This window comes from Charadrius vociferus, unplaced genomic scaffold, assembly GCF_000708025.1.
Source record: "Charadrius vociferus isolate BGI_N301 unplaced genomic scaffold, ASM70802v2 scaffold115, whole genome shotgun sequence".
Taxonomy (NCBI): domain Eukaryota; kingdom Metazoa; phylum Chordata; class Aves; order Charadriiformes; family Charadriidae; genus Charadrius; species Charadrius vociferus.
This window is the reverse complement of record NW_009648636.1, coordinates 3,807,136-3,829,996: the sequence shown is the minus strand read 5'-3', so window position 1 is coordinate 3,829,996 and position 22,861 is coordinate 3,807,136. Positions and strand designations below refer to the sequence as shown.

Below are 22,861 nucleotides of genomic sequence, written 5' to 3'. Positions count from 1 at the left end.
TATTCCCAACATACTGAAACAGATCTTCTAGTCTGACTCTCTTCCAAAAAGTTCTGGACCATGGAGAGAAGGCTTGGCCACCGATTGCTTCCCCCCATGGTGTCGTGCGGCAAGAGCTGTAATCCCATCTCCTCCCACTCACGCTCTCTCTGGTAGGAATGTTTCCACCGCTCCAGACTCCACCTCCTTCCCTTGATGAGTTGCAGGAGAGCACCACACTGCACTAAGCACTTTACACCCTCGCTGCTTAACCTGAGCAGTCAGGAACTCTGGGCTCCAGACCAATGCCACTCCTGCCTCATCCGGCGGATGACATGTACAGAAAGAAAGAAGAGTACATGGACAAAAGGACAAATAATGGAGAGAATAGTTAAGAAGGAAAAAATACTTTTTTTTTTTTTCCTCTAAATTTATACGGTTCCACCTCTACAGCTCCATTCAACTAGGTGGCCTTTTCCTCTTGAAAAATGCCCCCCTAGATTCCTACGTCCTGTAGGCAGAGCACAGCAAGGTAAAAAACATGAGCTGACCAACATTTAAGATTAAAGGTCACAGTATGCATATGTCTGTATCTCCTCTATTATTTGTCATGTATCTGGTGAACAGATTGTAGTTAACAATTGATATTTAAGCAAAACTTAATTATACTGAATATTAAGTGTATTAAACACTCATTTCAGTCTAGGTTTAGATGAGATTTTTTACTTGTACAACAGTTGTCTTTGAAAAACACATCATTTGTATATTTTATTTCTTAGTCCTGAGCACCAGCAAGTCTCTGTACTGTAATTGTCCCATGGCCTCACTCTGCTGTCAACTCCCCCCAAAATTTGACCCTTATTTCTTCTTGCAACACAATGTTCTCACCATTGTCAAATTCCAGCTCAATTTCTTTTCAGATTACATATGTAGTACAGTCTAAATACAAACAATTTTTAGTCCCATGTAAATTGGAATTAAATAACACAATCAGGGAATAAATATTATCTAAGAAACTAAGACCCCAAAAGCAGTAAGTACACTGCCAATTCTATCCTGCCATATAACTGCTTACATTGACCTATCACTGGAAGTGGCACAGGTATAGCTTTTACAGAAATATTATCTCAGAGAAGAGTGTTTTGGTTAATAGCACCTGTAATAGAGATAAAGGGCTTACGATAAAAATATCTGTGAGCTGGCAATATTCAGGCAACATTCCTGCAACCGTCCCTGACTGATTTTATACACATGAACTGTCAGGATTCTCTAAGATACTTACGAAAATTTGTGCAAAGCACAAGTAGCCCAAGATACTGGTTGGCTGCCTGTAGGGTACTTCAGATTCCTTCCGTTTTGTGACTCTTAGTTATGCTGGAAACCTTAGTCCGTGTGCTTTTAGATAAGATCGAATGGACAAAGAACATGAAAGTCTCAAGATTTGTTTTCCAGAGTCTTATATAGGAACAGTTCAGGGTAACACCAAAATGATGAAAACAGTCACGGATGTCCTGAAGTAAGATGCAGAGATTTGGAAACTGCCTCCTACCTCCATCCTCTGTTTTTTAAATCAACAGAGCTACATGCATAACCAAGAAAATTACATTTGGAAAGTATCTAGAGACAGATTATTTTATCAGATCTTGCTTGAATTAAGACTACAGATTATTCTTTTAAATGGATGGGCCTGAAATAAACTGATTTAACTCAACGGGTTTTGTTTAAATGGCTTCTAATTTACACTGGGGTAATGAGGGGAGAACGAGGGTAGCATAATTTCAATAATGTTTATACTTCGGATTAATTTCCTTTAAATAGTACAAAGCATCCTCTCAAAGTTTTCAAAATGATGTCAGTGTGAGTCTATGGGGTATGATGTTACAACGTTGGAATGAAATTATGTCACTGCAAGTCTATGAAAGCAACATTGTAAGTAACGAACTAAAGCTATACTAATGTGTTAAAAATTGTGAAAACAATCTGAATGGAATAAACAACTTTGAAGAAAATTAAGATATTACAGACCAGAAATTATTCATCTGAGACCTCAATCATCAGTCTTGACTACAGACTCAAATGTATATATATTTGGCTATAGAGCCAAATCCAGTCAAGTGCAATCTGTAGTATATTACCTAAATTCACATCCACCATAGCTCAAGTGACTGCAGCTTGCATGGGAGTCTTTGGACCAAATTTGGTCAGAGTATAAATAATATTGGAAATTACATACCAGGTACAACAACTGGAGAAGAGTGCAAATGGTTGGAGAATTTAAACTAGCATGTCAAGTGGACAAAATTTAGTCTTGATACAACGCGAAAGCAGGAAATCCACATCTGGTCAGTCTCCCAGCTTCCAAAAACAGTCATCCACATGCAAATCAGAGGTGATTTAACTGCATTGATCGGGGTAGCATAAGCACAAGTTAACATCGGATAATATGGCTGCACGATATTTCACTATTACTAATGTTTCTCGCTGCACCTTTTTCCTTTCTTTCTGGGATCAGATTGGCACTTGCAGTCATCTTGAATCAAATTTCCAACGCATTTGAACTTAAAATGGGTTTACTCTGAAATTATATTGCCACAGAGAAATGAAGGATCTGTATTTCAGCTTACAAATGTATGAATTTTACATATTGAAGCTGACTATTTCATTTCACACCCATAACTACTTTGTCACAGTCATTACACCCATTTTTGGACCTCCTTACCAAAACCCCATATATAGTCTTACACTATTATTCCATCAAGACTGAACATAACTGAACATAGAAATTACAGTGATTTCAGTTCTCAGGAACATTGACAAATCTTTGTAATGTTCTAAACTGTACACATATGAATCATCTGTTTGTTTTTTTTTTTAATCAGGAGTTTTTCTTAAAACAGTTCAGTCCAAAGTGAAATCCAGCTGAAATCATAGTCTCATCTAGTTTGTTATGTAATGTTGATTTTTTTAATTGTTGTGACACAAGACAATATATTTTACATGAACATAAAACTGCCAAGATTTACCAGTTTGGTAAACTTGAGTGATAAAAGAGTAAATACTGATGGTTTTGTTCTCCTCAGCCCTACTTTGACAGCACATCTGATAACTTTGTGCCTAATCCTCACTTTTCCACGGGACGGATCCAGGAAAAAATCATGGTAATACTATCACTTTTGTTCTGCAGAATTCCAAGTTTATCTTTGGAATGCATTCTAGGACAGTTTACTGTACTGTATCGTCATGACACTCGTGAGTGGCTGACCAGGGGCCAAGTCCTGAAATCCATTTAAGTGCTGTGAGTGCTACCAAAAAATGCCACCTCCTTGGTGTGGAAGTTAAGATAAAGAACCGATGGGGTCAAAGGGAGAAGAAATCAGACTTGAATAGTGCATAGATTTTCTACGTGGTGCTCTTCTTCTTTAGGATATTTAATAATTTTAGGATTCTGATAACTCTCTTGACACAGGAATGAATTATTTAAAGTTAGTATTAGTAATTTAGTTTAGTTTTGATAGCTGCCAGCTGTAACCTGACGGCACTTAGATTTAGTCACATGGAAATCCCCTGTTGTATATATTCTAGTATGTTGGATCTCTTTGCACTCATCAGTTTTATATCTTTCCGCAAATACCAGAAGAAAGATCTTTTTAGGTTCTGGCAAAGATCTTGGAATGGGAAAATGCACTAGCTGCCAAAAAGGCACTGATTACTGTAACAGAGTAGCCTGGAGTTTCTATCCTTTTCCTTTTAATATGTAAACTTGTTTCTGATTTAGAAGCGGCTCTCCTGGCAAAGGTGTTTTCCTCACTGCTAGTTTGCGTATAGCTAGACTATATGTGACTTTGTCTTAGAGTTCACAAGCCAGTTTTCACTTACTCAGAAGCACAAATGAGTTTTATACCATTTAGTCCTACGTGACAGGAGATGGAGTGCATACACACAAGATAGGGACACAAACAGTACTCCTATTGCATGTATGCTTTTTAACCATGATTTCAATAGCAGGAACTATGGAAAACTCCTTAAAAAAAAAATAAATAAAAAAAAAGTCTTCCTAACAAAAGGAAGAGCTACCTTTAGATAAACCCAGTACGCAATGACCAAGTATGTAAGGTTACTTGTACACTTCAATACCTCATCCGTAGACTTCACTTCCTTCAGAGAAGTGCTTTTTTCTTTACTGTCAGCATAATAGGTTTTCCTTTTAAAATGTTCCAATAGAGAATTTAATGAATATTTACAAGATGACCTTGCACAGCAATGACATTTATTTGTATGACGGGAGGGGAGGGGGGGAGGAGTGTTTGGTGTTAGTATTTTATGTTTGGTTGTTTGTGGGTTTTTTTCTCCCCCTTTTTTTCCCCCTCAAGGTGATCAGGTGATGCTCCAGTAAAGCCTGAAAAAGCTACAGAAACGTTCTTGGCTGAAGTGTCTTCTCAAATATTCTCTTTCATTCACTGCTGCTACATCTGAACTGTGGGGTAGAAAGCACTGCCTTTGTCCCACACCTGTGTGGTGTGCCCTGGCCACATCTTGATCCACGACAAAGAAGACATTTTTTTTTATAACCTTATCTCTCCTCTTACTTTCAGGTTTCTACAGAAAAAAAGCCATAACAGCTCTAACTGCATATGCAATCTGGACGTTCAAGAAAGGCTGTGTATCCAAAATTACAACTATTTCACAGTCTAAATATAGTCAGAGCTGCCTAGAAGGAACTACTGCTGCAGTTCCTGAAAATCTTGGTTGAATCTACAGGTCTGTTAAATTCCTAAAGCCTTATTATGATCTCTTAGTCCATCCACAGTGAATAAATTATTATTAAATATATATATATAATCTAAGAACAAAGCATGACAGCTCTTGACTTCTTGAAGTCAAATACTGAAATTCTACAAATGTAACATATTAAACAGAGAAAGTGAATGAGTGCATCCCTTCAAACAACATACTGAAGGCCGAAGTCTTCATGCCCAGAGTCCTGCAAAGAAATCCATTGCAACTGCATGGCAAGTTAGAGATGGTTACTAAGCCATATTGGCTTGAAAGCAGCTCCTGGTGGCGTGTATCTTATGAAAAAAATCAGGTCTTTGAGGGTGCCGTTTGTGAGAAATCAGTTTCCCAACCGGCACCGGGGAGATTAATTTTTACTGTCTTCACACTGTCTCTCACCATACGCATATTCTCACTTCTTCGAGGTGCGAATTGGGGAGGGCCAGACAACACTAAGAGGAGGGGGCTGCACTCAGGTCAGTCAGTGTGTTTTGGTGACCAGCTTGCACGTAGAAGCAGAAGGTTAGCCAGCCTGAACTTGCTTGAAGCCACAGGTATTTTTGTGGAGCAGTTAAGGCAGTAAGTGTGCCTTTAGCACGGGTCAAGAGCTATTTCTCAGAAGGAAAATATCTAACCTTGGGAGATTGGGCGAATAACTAAAAAACAATGATGAACACTGGAGGAGGAGTGGTGAATTTCACGCACCAGGAAAAGGCAGGAGAGTATTTCTAGATTTGACCTTACTGGTCTTCTCATCCTTTATCTTACAAAGTTCACAACCGGCCCTACAACTACCACCGAAGTACAGCACAGAATGGAAACAAAGAACCACCCAGCTGACACAGTTTAGGAATGCCACCTGGGAGCAGGGGTAAGTGTGCACACTGTGAGGGACGCTGCAGCCCGACAGGCAATTCCAGTGCGGGGTCTGCCTTATGCTTTGGTCTGAACTGCAGTCGTTCAGCAAAGCAAACCATCAGCTGGACACTACCACTCATTGATGTATTTCGAGCTGGCATCATATGAATTTTAGTCAGAGGACTATGGTTTCATTCACAAAAGAGCGTGGCTCGTGTGTTTGTACACACCTGTGTGTAGGTGTGTACAGACACACACACACATCCCCCTCACATAAAATATGCAAAGAACACCAGGTAACAGAGTGTATAAAGCAGACGAGAGTTCCTAAATGCAAACATATGTATTTGGGTGGTAGGTCAACTGGATCATAAAATATTTTCACAACATTCTTTTCCACTTCTGTGTTATGACTAAAGCCAAAGAATTGTGCGTTGTAAAACAAAGCTTCTTCAGGCTGGAGAATCTATTAAGCTAATTTTAGCTTTCATTCTAAAAAGACTTTGCTTTTAAAGCAGTTTTTATTATTAGGTTATTCTTGAAACTGGAAACTAATTGGTAGGATGACTGTTGGGTTTAATTTCTTACATAGCTAACCCCAAGCAGTAGCCCCTAGACAGAGGCAAAGCTACAGAGACCTTCCCCTCAGACTGCACTGCTAATGCTAAGCAACAGTTCGGAGAGATTCTTACCATACTGTTTTCTGCTCAAAATCTCTCCTAAGCAGCTACTATGGATTTTTAACAGCCATGAAACATGAATGAATTCCTCTTGTGAAGATGGCAGTGTAAAAATGTAAAGATTTCTATTTTCATGCCACCAGCATCTCTCATCATCCGTATAGTCTTGGTTTTGTACAGAATTCTTTACTTCACTATTAGTAAAATTGGGATATTATGTACCAGTTCCAGAAGTATTAAATGGCAATATATTAATATTCACTAGAATCTGCAAAAAATTACTCGATGGCTCTAAGCCAAATGCAGCCAGACTCTTGGCTTTAGAGAAGAATTCATTGACCAACCTTTTATACAGATACAGATACATTGCCAGGCCTGGATCAAACACTTGATCTCCACATTTCCTACTGCAAAGATTTCATACCACAGGCACCATATTACACAGGATAAAGCTCTGAGCTTGAAGGCATCTCATCTGGTTTAACCCTCAGGCCACCTTTTTGGAGAAAATTGAAACCACAGTGGAGAAAAGACAGAGGAGTTAAAAAAAGGAGTATCACAAACCTCGTCAGTACGTTACGGACATTTTGCAATGCTTTTCACTAGCTGAAACACAGGATCTGGACGCTTAGCACATTTAACAGAAGGTCCTTCTACACGTATTCAGGTGCTCCTAACCCACTGGCAGCTTCCTTAGCTCTTTTTGTACTGATGGGATTTTCTGAAGCACTGAGAACCGCTGCTTGCAAGGGAGTCGGGGCTAGGTCAAGATTAAACGCTCACATTCTTAAATTCCAATATCTGAAAAAAATCCAAGCCAACCAACCAAAATACTCTACTGTTCTATTACTTTCCCTCAGTTGGAAAACATGTTCTAAAATTAGGCCAGTAAGACGGTAACCCTAAGCAAATTAGCTCCATTATACCTGAATCTGTAAGATAACAAAACACAGTTATCTCTAGGTGCGGAACAGGCTTTCATTGACTCCTTCAAAAATCAGGGCTTATGCTCAGAGTTGCTTATGTAGGACTTCCTATAGCTTCTTTTGCAAACACTATGTTTAATTTAAACAAACAAAAAAAAAAAAAACAAAACCCACCCCACCACTCCACCAAAGCAGACTAAAGAGAAGGAGGGAGACTTGAGAACAATGTACACTTTCAGCACGAAAGTGCCATGATATCACTCTTTGGCGTGCTAATATATATACTTTGAGAGACCGGGGCAGGGAGGAGGGAAGGAAACAGAAACAGGGCTCTTTGTACCCTTATGAAACACCAAATGACTCCTTCTCCCTCTTGCCCCTCAGTAAATCACAGGGAAGTAGTTAAGTAACATGAACCAAAAAATTAGCACACACAGCATAGTCACTTCTGCAAACCTGGTTTAACTAAAATGCCAGTCTGTCACTTCACCTGATTAATGGGACTCTGCTTCGAAGGTTTTACACAGAATTCTAAATACCACTGTAGTTCTAGACCATAGACACAACAGAATACTGATATTTAAAATACATACTTTTTTGCAAAGAAGGTATTTTAGGCCAGCCAGGATTATCCTTATGTTCAACGTAACAGATGTCTCTCTTTTACATGTATACAGAGAAGAAATCATAAGAATAACTATGCCCTGACAGCAGAGGAGGTGTGAGGGGGTTTGGTTTTTTTTTTTTTTAGCTCAAGCTGTAAACTAGCTTGGAGTTTACCTTTAGGTATTAATTTTACTTCTCACTTGCAGACCCCTTTGGCTTTCACTAAAGTTTTCGTGCATTTGAACAGGGAACAGACTGGAAATAGATTTGATGGAACACAGAAAATGGGCACCATTCTAATCATGCCAAAAGAGAAAAACTGACCTTATTTACAAGTGGAAATTAGAAGCTGTTGGCATTTCACAGGCTGCAGTACCAGCCAGGAACACTCAGGCAGCCTAAAGTCAACATGCTGCACTTCTTAATTTTTGCTATGCTTTCCCATATGCAGCATAATTAGATTACACAATTAAAGGTGCTCCAATCAATGTTTGGTTTGAAAAATCCACTGACATAATATGAGTTTTGCAGCAAGTTTATTGAGTATCTGTTGTGGTTTCCACCTTGAAAATTTTTCCTAGAACAGAACCACCACGGTAAAAAGCTAAATAAAACAGTTTGAAAATTTTATACTAACAAAAAGGAAAAATGGGAGTTGCTTTTGTTCACTTTATGTTTACATTTGCCTAACTGAAACATTCCAGTTGTATATTACCTTCCCTGCTTCCTTGATAACTCTCAGGCAGCTAGCAGAGTATCGGACCGGGAATACTGACAGTTCTGATGGATTTATGCTCGATTCTACTTTTTCACCCCATGTAAGGACTTCTTACAGACTCACTTTTTCCATGCTTTTGGTACTGAATTTTCCTGATCTACGTTGAAGCTGTAAAACATTTAAATGTATTATTCCTTTCTTCTAATTTCAGTTTACCTGCCTGCTGGTCCTTACATCACACCACTGTGGGATCTCAGCAACATCCATCTTAATGTGTTAGAAAGCGCTCACTAACAGAGAACGATAACAAGGAAATAACAATAAAAGTTACCAATAACTTTGTTGTGGACTCTGGCCAGCTTATTCTCCACCTGACTTTTGAGTACCCAGGGAACCAAGTGATTCCTTTCAGTTGTGTGTGCACCCTTACGAAGGGTCAGCTTCATCGAAGCACTCCTCTCCACGGCTGTTTCACTAAGATTGGCCTTCCTCGGATTTAAAACCAGACTGAAGTACACGGAGGATGGGACCCAAACCAAAATCAGGAAACAGATTATGAAAACATCATTAGTTTTGTAAGACTGCCCGAAAGGGTAATACAGTTGGCAGCACTGTGAATGAGGTCCTCAGCAAGTCAGTCAGGTTCCATAGAAATATTGGCTGCTTATGTTTGTTTTTTAAAGAAGAAGATCTTGCCCAATACCGTGAAGATGGATGAAGCAGCGAAACAATACAGATCATTGTCCTGATAATCAGACAATAAAATAAAAAGAAGTGACAGCAAGGTAAACTTAGGAAATTTTTGACTGGGAAACTTTTTAGGTTAGAAATTTAAAAATCCTATCATACAGTTAAAAGAATTCAGTTTAGTTTTCAAAGCAATATTAAAATATTATGATCAAATACAAAGTTTAAAACTAAGTGACCTATATCGGTTTAGCTGGTTGGGTAACAGGCTAGCTAATGGCAAAATGTTTCCCAGGTCCAGTATTGAAAGAGAAACCTGAGCTGTAAAAAGATTAACTACTATGATTTCAACCTTTTTGAGTGTGCTCCCTTGAAGACAAGTTGAGAAATTTCAGAACCTGAAGCAATACCATACACCATATCACTTAAGTCAACCTCAAATGTCTAACATAGAAAGTAATGTATTAGTGCAAAATTGTATCAAGGTGCTAAAAATGTCTGTGTCAGTTAAAAAAAAAATAGAAAACTCTCATTTTGTAACTTATCTGGGTCATCTTTAACTGATCTATTGATGTGCTCCATGTAAAATAACACTCGTAGAAGGGGCGCAGGAAAGCTGTCAGTTGCTAAGCCAAAAGGCGCCGGCCACCATCATGTCTTTGGGCCTCCCTGCCACACCAGAACCATCTGCCGCAAGCACGCTTATTTTAACACATCATTGCTCTAACAGCAAGATTCCAAATGGTATCTGGGATCAAGGCTGAAATTCAGATGCGTAGAGATCAAGCGTTACACTTTTAATTGTTCCGTTTTCTTTTGAGCGAGATAAAAATCCAGGGGAGGGAAAGGTCTCAGACTGGGGGCTGCTGGGGCAGAGCACAACTGAGGTAGAAACCCGGTCCTCCACATGGCGCACGGGCAGTCCAACACACGTAAAACTTTGAGATCGAGGCACAAAACCACTTCCTTTGTATTTAGGAAGTCTTTAAGACTGTTAGGTCTTCCTTCAAATGCGACAGCAATTTATTACATCCGTGCGTTTGACTAATAGTTATAACCACGTATCTTGATGAATAAATAATGACTCTTAACTTTACAGGAACGTTACTGTATTTAAGACGGTCACAGGTTTAAGATGATATGAGAAACTCCAGACTGTCAAAGGCTTTAGGTAGTAAATACAGCAGAGGAAGCAGCTCCTTTTCCCTATGCTCTGTTGCAGTAGGGTTTAAAAGAAGGGCTTAATGCAAGTTAAGAATTTACTCGATGTTATGTCAGCATTGTTTACAAAAAGCATTCACAACCTGATAACTACTAGTAAATGGCATGTTTAAGTCAATGGTTCTGGCTCTCTTTCAACTGTTTAAAAGTGCAAATAGGGTTGCATCAATTTCGGTAGAAAAAAGGCCCATTTTTGACAGCAAAACCTAAAATGATCTAAGCAGTTCCGATTTCAGCATATATTTATCTAAATAAAGTGTTTAAAACAACAAAAGCATTTCGGCATATGTTGCCATGACTCAAATACTAACTTGATAAAATACTACAATTTTAATTACCTGGTGTGGTGGGTTTTTGGGGGGGGTTTGGTTTTTTTTAAACCTTAAAGTAAATCCATCTCTGGCAAGTTGAAAACAAGGCATGACAGCACACCACTGATGCCGATTTATGACTTGAGGAACAATCTATATCTGGTCTTTAATAGTTTTTGGAAGATACCCTTCCAATAAATAGTTGAGTCTGGGATCTCCAGAGTTTGCTAATCTCTGCCAAAGAAAATGTTTGCTGTATTTAATACTTCCTTACAGCAACAGATTCTTCTTGCTTTGCTCTGAGTTTCAAAAATTAATGACAAAAAAAGAGCAGGAGAGATGCTCCTAATCTTCCATTAAAACACGCACAACATCTTTGATCTAAAGCTTTAGATCAGTTTTACACAGATTAGGTCTCAATGAGATTTGCAGAACAAGATGGTTTTTAAAAAAAAAAATGGTTAAAAAAAGTTTTAGAAATTTGTGTCCTCGCTATTTTTAAAATCAAAACATATGGTAACATTTGTTTTAATATACAGCTATCCCTCAGTGAAATAGCTCATCACTACAAGACAATCACAAGGAATCGCTTCTGGACTTATGTAAAGAAAACAATGTTGTTTTCAGAAAAGGTTAAATAATGGCACTGGGTATATGTTACAATAAACCTTCATATCCAGTTTTAATTCCAAATTCCACATTTGGAGAAGCCAGAAGTTTTATCCTTTGGTTTTTGTGGGCTACCACTGACTCCCATGTTTCTCTACCGTCCTACATCTGTCTCATTAAGTTGTCATTTACTCTGCAGTGTTCATGTGATAATTAATAAACTTTTCATAAAGGAAAAAAGTGGTCATTACAGCCTTTTTAATATTCCATTGCTAAAGGAGTAAAACTATGTAGAAAACAACTTCTGTGAAAATTCATTCATTGATGCACAAAGCATGTAAGTGGATTTGGATGAAAAAAAATGCTACTTCTAAGGCCAAGAAGAAATTAAACAGAAACAGAAAATAAAGTCAAGCTCAAATATTGCCCCTGGTTGAGCATTTGCAATTTCTATTGACGTGAACAGGAGCCATGGAAGCATAATTTTGGTCCCATGTGACCTGGGGTAGTTGTTTGCTGCAACTATTTCTACTTGTGACATACAAAGAGGTCACACTTTCAAAAAGCAGACAGTTACTGATACAGTCTGGTCTGGGGTCTGACATTTACCTGTGGAGAACTAGTAAAACCTATATTTTAGTCTGTTCAGGTATATTGATAATAAACTAAATTTTATATATGTACAGCACAAACAGTTTGAACAGGCAAGTTGTTATCATATGAGAGCAAATTATACAATCAAATCTGAGTGCATTTTTTCCTTAAATTTTGCTGTAAGCAAGAACATTTACCAACTATTTTTTTAATTATTAAATTAGCAAATGAATTTTAAAACATGAAATACAATTAACTATTAATACTGTGCTGAATTACTAACATCAAATTACATTTCAAAGGAAAATTTATTACACTGTAGTTACATAAAAATCTAAAAATCTTTAGTAGTTCAATATATCCTAAAAGTATTATTTCTACGCTATTGCATATTTAAGATAGACACACTAAATTATCATGACTATTTCATAGTCTTTGGCTCCTAGAGAGGTTAATAAACAATTCGAGGACATAACTGTTACAGATAAATATCTCCATTCTCCACTAGAAAAAAATTATTCTTGATAAATACTTTTTTTGGTTTTTGAAAGAGAAATCAATTCCTATTGACTCACACGGATGCAGCTGAAGTTTGGTTTCGTTTTCTTTTTAAATTGGAACATAAAATCTCAAGCTAGATTATTGAAAAATCAATGTAAAAAAATTCCCCATAATTTAATTTAGAACAAAGAATATCTCAAATGGACAGTTTACTTTTTTAACCTAAGACATAAATAACATAATATGACATGTAATTCTCTAAGTTGATTAACAATCCAGTTAATCAACAGCATACAAATAGCGAGGAATTACATGTTCCTCTCCACCGAAAACAACCCCGTACGCATCAAGCCTAGGTGAGATGAATCCAGACTGCAGATTCATTTTTTAAGAGAACAAAACCAAAAAATATAACCTTCATTTCCCCCCAGTCTCTTTACGAAGAGTAGGCATCTCGCAACTTCTGCAAGAAAAAACCCTCCTAGCAGAACAGACCGGTTGATCAATTCATTGATACCAAGTCATGAATACTCTCATTAAATTACAATGTTCTATATTTCAATGTGATTTGGAAATAGAGTATTTACTACTTTTCTACTGGTTGGAATTAGGCAGCACAGAGGACAAACTCATCAATAAACAGATTGGATAAAATCCTGCTGCCTTTATTTTTGTAAGAAGTATTTTACATGCATCTTGCATGTTGCCACAGAGGTGCAATGAAGCTCAATTTCAAAATAAAATACAGTAGATATAAATAGTTTTTAGTGAACAACATGAGTGCATACAAAGCGTAACTGGATGCAACAGGAGGAAAAACCATTGCTTTCACACTGATAAGAGAATGACAAAGAAATAAAACGCTTTTTAAAATGCACTAACTTTTTCCTGTTATTTCAGGAATGGAAAGGCCAAACCACATCGTATTAAATATTTAAAAAGCCCACATACCATTTTTGTTAAATCATAGCCAATTCAGTTCTATGTAGAACCATTATTCCTGAGTCAACATATAAAGCCCAGTTGGAAATTCCCATGTAAGCCACAAGCTCTTTAATGTTATTACCCTAAAGCTAAAGAATACTGCATTGGATAATCAATGTACTTTTATGCCTGTATCCTAAATGGTCAATGAGAATCTCTGATGAACAGTGCAAAAACTTCGGTTTACTAATGCCACCACATAAGCATGATTTATTGTCATGTCTCTAGATGGTAGCATGAGTTATGTTTATACTGTAAAAGTATACTGTACGCAAAGTATATCACAATAAAGAATCAGTTTTTTCTTTTTAATTAGCATTGAATACTAATTATCTAAATCTACAGTGAAGAATATCAACTTTAATTCGTCCCATAAAATATTGCAGCATTGTCCTATAAAAAACAGATGTGCTCACCTTGACTGTGTTAAATATTATTTACATTACTGTCATACAAGACCTTTTCACCTCACCAAGGAAGAAGTTTAAATAAGAAAGTGCAAAGCTTTGTGTTATCCTCCTTCAAGAGCAACACCACAAATTGCTGCATTTCCAGTTCTAACACGTCAGGCTTACTAGTTCCAAAATGGGAGCTTCAACTGCTGTCTCATCTTTAATGTAAAATGTATGAGTCTAGGAAATGTAAAATGGATTCATACAAAATTATTAATCTATGAAACAGAACCACAACAAAATAAGTAACTGAATAGAAAGGAAATACTTTCCCCTATTAACACTTTCAGTATAATCTTATGGGACCCAATCTGTAGTTCTCACTAATAAACTATAAAGGCTTTTACATTTTGCAAAGTAATTGTTGTCTGTAGACTAATGGTGGAGTGGATTAGCAGCCTATCTCTGCCCTTGGACATGCAGATGCCGATCCAGTACCTTTCATATAAAATGAGTCAGAGGAGCAGGAAAAAAAGAGCCGGAGAGGGGAGAGCAAACATTCTAGGGAGAAAAAAAAGTGTGAAATGATGAGATCTATAATGCATAATGCATTCATCTAGCTTTGTTACTCATCTTTATTTACGTGTAAAGTATTGAGAATTTTTTTGCCTAATGAGTTACCATAGAGAAAACACTGTCGACACCGACGTGCAGGGTGATTTTACCCTGGCACATCCCTGCCAGAGAGGAAACTGGTGCCCAGGGAGGTCTGGTTTTGCAGTCTTCAGCTCTCACAGGCACTGGTTGCATTATGTACACAGCAAAGGCTTCCTAAGCATGAATCACTTCGCCAAGGATGTCAGCTGAATTTTTGGGTGGTGCTTTTAAAGGTATTACATGTATAGTTTCAGAATACTCTACCCCGGCCTCCTGTTCTGAGCCACCTCCCAAGGGAGATTTCTCTTTCCACCAAATACAGGGAGCCTTATATTATAACTTGGACTCCAGGAGCCTAAATTATAAATACCTTGGCAGGAAATTACTGCAGGTGTATTAGTTATTTCAAGAACTAGAACGTGACACTTCTTGAAGATGCATTACATCCAAGAAAAGCACAATGTAATTTGCTAAAGATTTTTCAAGCAGCCAAGTGGAGTTCTCATTGAGCAACACTGCATCGAGGGAGACACTGGGCATTAAAGACAACACAATATTTAACTGTCCACAGAAGGAGGTCACTAAAGCAAACAGGTCCAAGCTAGCGAGAAAAAGTGCTAAGCTATTACACAGCCTGTCAGCTCCGCTGAATCAGGGTTTTGCATTGGAGATACATTCTGTCAAAACATTTTCAACCAAGACTAATGAGAACACCATTAGAATGAAAGTAAAAAGGAGTAACTCCATCACTTTTTCATTAAATTAGCATCTAAGAATTTGACTTACACAGCTTTTTCATGAAGTATACAATGAATACTTTCAAAGGATTTTTGCTCTCAATATGCATTCCGGACTATCCCAACAGACACAAGTTTTAGACACTAAATTAACAAGAACAGCCATGCAAAAGCAGCATGTGGAGGAAAAAAAAAAAGGAAACTAAATCAAGGGGGAGAAATATTTAATTTCTAGTTCTTTATCGGTTTGGCTAATCCTCAGTCAAAGTCTGTCAATTATTTAACTAGAAACGTGAAGTCTTCACAGAACCAGACGGTGGAATTGTAGCTGCTCTTGTGTTCAGCACAAACACAGCGTCATCAAGTACAAAGTAAACAGAGGGACGTCCACGAGTTTCTCTCTCCACAGAGGCTGCTAGGCCTGAATAAGAGAGGTTCAAGGCAGGAAGGTAGAAAAACACAAAGAAGAAAAAGGGAGAAGCAGGAGAGAAAGTGTAACACTAAGAACAAGCAAGCTATAACTGAAGTTGGGGGAGGGCAGGGGTCTGCCTAACGTCACGCAGCAGATCAATGGCAGAGTTAAAAAAAAAGAAAAAAACAGATTTCCTGACTGTCCTATAGGCAGCCCTGGACTCCAGTCACCCACTGACATGTTCAGGATCACTGTTTCTCCAAGAGCTTTTGAGTTTTGTGGACTGAATTTTACTGGCCCTTTAAGGGCCTTTTTTTTTTTTTTTTAAAAAAAAAAAAAAACAACCAAAACCAACAAAACCCAAAACCCAAGAAGGTTGAGAAGAATTCCACCTTCACTGGCACAAGTAAGACTGAAACGTGCCAACTACTCCGTGAGCATAAAGCAGTTGGAGAGGAACTGGAACATAGTAAAAAAGCATCCAGCCACCCACCGCTGGAAGGTCTCCAAAAACACCTTACACCTGGGACATAAATTAGGGCTGGACTTTAGACATGCCTTTGCCTGGGTCTTTTGCAGTCTAAATGTGAGAATTAGTATATTTGTCTATAAGCAAGAGGTGACTGAGACTAGAAGCCCGAAGAAGCAGCCAATGACTGCCACTGTCCTGAGGCCCAAGACGCGTTTGCAGAATTCACTCGCAAGATGACTCCCAGGCATCCCGCTGCACGTCCTCTGGCATCAGTTCAATTAAAACTCCTGGTCTGCCTACGTTTTTGACATTTTAAACATCCCTGACTGGTATTTGATATGGATAAAGCTCTAGGGAAGGAATTTCAGTGCTAAAAAAGTAAGCTATTTTGTAGACTAGACAGGAGTGAACAGGCCTGGGAAAAGCAGAACTGTTAAAACCCTGGAATAAGGAAGACAATAAAAGCCAGGTAAATGATGCCTAAGAAAACACAATACAAGAGTCACACCAGGCAACAGCGATGAGTACGACCTACATATTTGGATTGGAAAAGCAGAATGAGACGTTTGAGTCTTGAGAACCACATAATCAATCTGCTTTCCATTTTTCCTTATTGCCAGTTCTCAGATAGTATATCATCCCTACCTGGATGCTTTGGAGTAAAGCGTGCTTCCATATTTGCACACGAGCACATTTTTCTCAGCAGGAAGAGGCAGTAGCGGACACCAGGCTGTCCGCAGAGTGTCTTTATATACATACACATCTATATTACACACACACATTTCGATAGTGAATCTCAAAATAAAGTTTCTACACAGGCGCTGTAGCAGGAAAATAATGCCTTTCATTCCCTGGGATTTAGAGGAAGTTAGTATTAAACAAGCATTTTATTATTTCTACAGCAAAATAATGCTAAGTGATATTAATGATTAAATGTACAAGGTCAAAAAGTGTAAGAGCAATCACATGCTTATCATCTGGTCTGCAAGGTAGAGAACACCTCTAAGCTATGGAAAAAATGATAGGCTTTAACACCAGGACCTGTTAGATCATCTAATCTGACTCCAGCTGCACAAAGAAATAATTTTTCCACTGTGCAGAAGCCAATGATTTGCATGTTATTATGGGCACGGACCAACAGAACAAAACTTTCAGCGAGAAGCTTGCTAGTTTGTGGAAAGTGTACATCCTTGTGCATATACAATGTAATAAACACAAGATAACTTGAAATAAGAATATTTGCCACTGAAATTGTTAAATTACCTTTTTGTAAGGCCTGACTGACATTTCTTGCTATAAAAATCTCTATTAATCTAAGTAACTCCTTTACTGCCTTCTCCAGAAGTAAGCATTTCAAACCCTGTGACTCTTTTCCATGTTATAAGTGTTTGTGCAAGGTAAGTTTTCATTACTTATTATTCTTTATTTTTAAGAATTTTTTTAATTCAGTTCTACTTTGAAAGATTAAGGCTTGTTCCCTAAACCACTTAATGGCACAACAGTACGATCTAAGACTGAACAGGGAAATAATTGACTGTATATGGCACACATATAGAGATCACATTAATTCCAAACCAATGATTCAGTTTTAAATAAGCTCATTTCATTTACTTCAAGTTATTAACATAATCCATTATTGGAAAACATGTCTTCCATCATTTTTGTGTAAGTGGAATTTAGACACTTTCGTTCCTATAAGGCAGGAAGAAAAAAGAATTCACGAGCACATAAATTTTTATTGAAAATAAATTTTTAGCATCTAAGCCACAACAGTATTATGGTAATCACGTTCAGTTTATGCGTTATGCAACTACTTCATGTGTAAAGTACTACTTTTGTAACATGCATTTTTACCAGCAGAATTAAGTACCTTAATGTTTTCATGGATTTTCATCATTTCCATTACTTCATGGATTTCCGTGGTTTATATTCATTTCAAATTTAAACATTTTTCCATATTAAAAAAATAATAATCTTTATTCAATTAATTTTAATGAAACCATTACCTTAAGAAGTTACTATGATACAAGAGAAATTTTGAAGAACTGTCCCCGTTGCATTTTGCTACATATTCCAAAGGTGGGGTGTTTAATTTTTGGGGTTTTTTTCTTTTTTCCTTAAAATTACTTTAGATTGACAGGTTTAATTTTTTGTGTGATTTTTTTGCATGAATTCTGTGTTCTGCCAGGTTTTATTTTTCTTTGCCATTCCTTTTTCACTTGTTTCATATACAGATATAAATTAAGAAAAAGAGCGACTTGGACGCTTGGACACTTTTTTTTAACAGAACTTGTAGAATAAAACACATTTGTTATGGATATAATATAATTAAATATTTCCTGAAAAAAAAATCTTAACCATCCATTAACAGGTGTTAACTCCAATTTAAACTTAGCACCTGTAACGTTTTATCACATGGCGTACTTGTAACATCACTGAAACTGTATAGGTTTTAAGTCCTATATATGCTTCAGAAAGGTAACACAGAGAGTAATGGGTACACTAAGTCAGCTTAAAACGATGAAACTTTCAACCTCAATTCAACTGGAATACATTGGATTATAAACAAGTGGTATATATCTGGCCGTATCATGCTGTGTAAAGAACATATAATGTAGGTGGAACTATCGCAGCGGTATCAAATAGGGTGCCAAATATCAACAGTATTAAAAGTCAGCTATGCAAAGGCAGCTATGCAAAAGAATTCCAAAGAAAGGCTAATAAATCTACTTACCTATACAATACGAGTATGTAGAATGAAGACTAAAAACTTACTGTGATCCAGTGAAGCATTCCAAAATGAGATTCAAACTAACCAAAACTAAAAGACAACTGACTTCTAAAGCCCAGGAATATGGGCTTGCCCCCGCTGCAGTTCATGGCAAGTTTCCATAGATACCAGTGTTGTAGGAATGATCTCTAATCCTGTAGTTTAATGTCTAATCTATATTGCTGTTATTTTTTGGAACAATTCAACTTGGAATGCAGTAGCGTGATATGAAAAGGGTGTTTTGTTTGCAAACTTGGAATGAAATCTGCCTTGGACTAGACTGCATACTAAAGAAGCCAGCTAAAGGGAATTTGACATTCACCATTCTGGCCGAAAAACTTCGTTTATCAAAACTAGAAGATTAAAAATACTTTGATATTGTTATTTGAAATTAAAATCAAAAGGAAGAAAACAGAAGTGTCGAACTGTGCCAGATTACCAGGATCTTTGGTTAATGAACATTACCTTCTTCAAAGTCGTTTGAAGCTAGCAATAAAGCCAGTACCTAAAAATACTGCAGAATTTAAAAAAGTATCACTGGCTTTGAAACAGAAAAGCTATTAATCCGTTATACTAGCACCTTCAATCTCAAACTATCTGTGACAAATCCTGTATTTCTTCTTCTTTCTGAGCTATTACTGAATTAATTGGGAGTTCTCAATCCTTATTCAGCACGACGCTTAAACGTGTTTTCAACTTTATACACATGAGAAAACCTAAATCCTTTTCTAAATGTGACTTCATTGTAAGTTAAGCACAAGTTTCTGACAGACCAAGCACGCTGGTGTTTTGTTGAACTAGCAACTTGACTTCTACAGATGGGAAGGAGTCCCTCTGACTTCTTTTGTTCTCACAAGTGCTAAATCCTGAGTTTTATCAGGTCACAGTTGTATGCCTTTAGCAAAATAGGGATAACAATTATTTAAGAGCAAGAGCTATCATTCTGTCAAGTCATTACTCAAGGACAGCACACGTGGAGAGGAAAATGGAAAGAAGCGTAGCGTGAATCAGATTCTTAACCTACTAGTACAGAATGATTACCATATTTTCATTATCATTACCATAAGCATATATAGAAGATTAAGAGGATCAAAATTAAGTTTGGATAGTATATTTGTGCTAAATTCAGCCAGATACTAATACTAGCAAATATTTATATTAACAATTAACTTTGTGCTATGGGAGTTAACACACTACATACAAAGTCTGAAATACAGCACTGGGTTTGGAAAGATCTGTTGATCACATGAAGTACTATAGATATTAATGTTTTGCTCACCCTACGTTAGCAACGTATCTTGGTCGTGATTTGGCAATTCAATGATCATGAAGTCTTTGATCTTTTTCCTGACCGGTCACATACTACCAGTCAAAGCAAAGTGGGAGAATGGTCGTTTCAATGAAGTCGATGTTCTTTCAAACCAAACTGAGAGGAAGTTGTCACCTGCGTTTGTGAAGGCTTTCAGTTGCCATTGATCAAAGACAGAGCAAATTCAATGACCTAAAGTTGGAAGGATCTACCACATGCTAGTAATTCCTTGAGTCAGTCAACCCACTGTAGTTTATTTCCCGACAGCATCATAAAAACATGCTCATTAATAAGAAAATATTTTCTCCTGTTAATCAATGATATCATTTGCAAAGTGGGAGGTAGCATATACTAGCAATTCACTACAAAATAAAAAAATAAAACCTTTACCCTAATAAAGAGGATCTTCTCTCCAACTCGGTATCTTCCTTGTGAAAGACGCTCCACACAGAACTTGTTAGGGCATTTACAAGGTGGATCTTCAGAAATGTGTTTCACCTGAAAAACATGGAAGTTATTGATAGAAACTGTTTAAAATAACACGTGCAGCAAAACGTTCACTAAGACATTTGCCACAACATGATATCACTAATCTAAGTCTTCATTGATGAGATTTTCTTAGTTTTTCTTAATTTTCTTAACATTTCTGTAATCCTAGACTATGCTGCTTCCAATGTCAAGGACGATTTTACAGCTGTGATGAGGTAAAAAGAGAGATGAATGTCACACAGTTCAACAGAAAATTTGCACTGTTTAACTGAAGTCAAACAGTTTGTTAATTTGAGTTCAGCATCAAGCTTTTGTAGATGTGTTCTCAGTATTTTATGGTGAATCAGCTCCACTGTCAAAGTGCTAACATAGCTGACAGGCAAAATGAAGATGTCATAATGATGTATTTTGCCTTCTAAATAAATACAGAAGCATCTTGCTTATCAATAAAAGGCCCTTCCCAATACCTTCACTTGGCGCTTTCAAATAGTGCATTTACACCTTGAAAAAAGTATACAGAGAATACTGTGACACAATCACAAATCCATGCCAAGATGCTCCCCGATCTTGCTAAGTACCCTTCGATGATCTCCTCCTGAGGGCATTAGTGCAATCAAGGGTAATTTAAAGGGCCCTCAATAGTACTCTACTTTTCATTGCCAATAATAAGGCCTGAGAAAATATAGATGAAAAAAAGCAGGAAAGTAGTTATCAGCTGCATCAGCTTAACTTCAGCCTCTTGTGAAAACTTGGCCTTGCATGTGCTACCAAAGGCATTAATGCTTAGTAAAAGTATACTTGGTACTCTTCAGTGACCTGAAAGTAGCACAGCTGTCAATGCCAAAAGAGCAGATCTGGTTGAGAAACTCTTATTTGACATTCAGATTGCACCACTGCATAGGAACAGCAATAACAAGTGCATCAGTTTCATATACTGCAGTTTTCTTGGATGAACGCTGACCTAGTATGTCAGTGTCAAATAATGCAAAATGCTGGAGGAACTGCCTAGAGGCTTTGTCCACTTCAACTAATATTCCACAGACCTTTTCAAATCCAGTTTGTAAACCAAGGCGTGGAAAAACGGTCTGAGGTCTGGGAAAGAATATTCTCAGAACAGCTAATAAATCAAAGCCTTAAACTGTTTCAGAAGGAAAAAAAAAAAAAAAAACAAACCAAAAAAAAAAAAACCAGGGCAAAGCTGTGGCACTCTGATAGGTGTTTTGGTTAACCTCAATAAATGAACAGGAAAAGTTCCTGAAGTACAACAAATGCTTTTCAGATCTGCTTTTGGAATGAGGTTATAGCATATTAAACTGGAAAGAAATTAAAAGTCAACCATACCATGGCTACCATACCCACGTTTCTATCCTAGAATAGAGAGCAAAAATGCTTTTGAAACTAACTGTTGACTGATTTAAAGGCTTCCCACTTTTTTCTGAAAGTGTTCAATGTTGTTATCTAAATAACTTCTTTTACTTTGTAGAATAACTTCTTATATTTTTTTTTTTAGTCAGGGAATGAAAATTTTGTGAAAATTTCCATTTTAAAATAACACTTAGTAGAAGAAGTCTACATATATTTTACTTGAGAAACACTTTTTGTGTGTATCAGGGGAGTTGTCATCAGTTTGAATGTACAATCACTGAATTATTTATGATGAATTATTCCAGTGATTTTTATGAACAAGTGGCTGAGTGTCAGCCTCCATTTCTGGAGAATCAAACTATTCATACAGTTAGTGTACAACAGGAATAACTCACATGAAGTCAGCGGTCGATGACTTAAGTCCAAGTGCATGTTGCTGAGGATGCAAAAGGTGCATTCCTGTATCTCTTGGAATGTGGTACCAAAACTGGAATTGTGCTTAGAGGACAAATGCCTCTGAATGCTGCCCAATAATCAGTGATTTCTGACATAATAACCTACGGCAGTTATCACCTCTGGAGACACTCTTGAAATTCGAAGCTGAAAATTGATAGCGTGAACTGTGTCTTAATAGGTGCAGGCGTTCAAGGGTTTAGGGTTCACCGAAGCAAGCGAAAACCCAGAGTAGCCGGTCCTAACAGTTTCAAGGGTGTTTTGAACTGTGTAAGCAAAATAGAGCCCTCATAGTCCTGTGAAGAATGAAAGCCAACAGATTTATACTGGTGTAAAACAGAGGATAATGAGACCTTCA

The 22,861-nt window shown here is 37.3% G+C and overlaps 1 protein-coding gene across 1 annotated transcript in view; it reads right to left on the bottom strand.

The window, feature by feature from the left end:
- The window catches only part of GAS2 (growth arrest-specific 2), an 88,106-nt gene that overhangs the window by 19,126 nt on the left and 46,119 nt on the right, over window positions 1-22,861 (bottom strand). Inside the window, exon 6 of the mRNA XM_009886263.1 lies at window positions 20,587-20,694. Within this exon, the coding sequence (XP_009884565.1) occupies window positions 20,587-20,694 (108 nt within the window). The remainder of the gene's footprint in view (window positions 1-20,586; window positions 20,695-22,861) is intronic.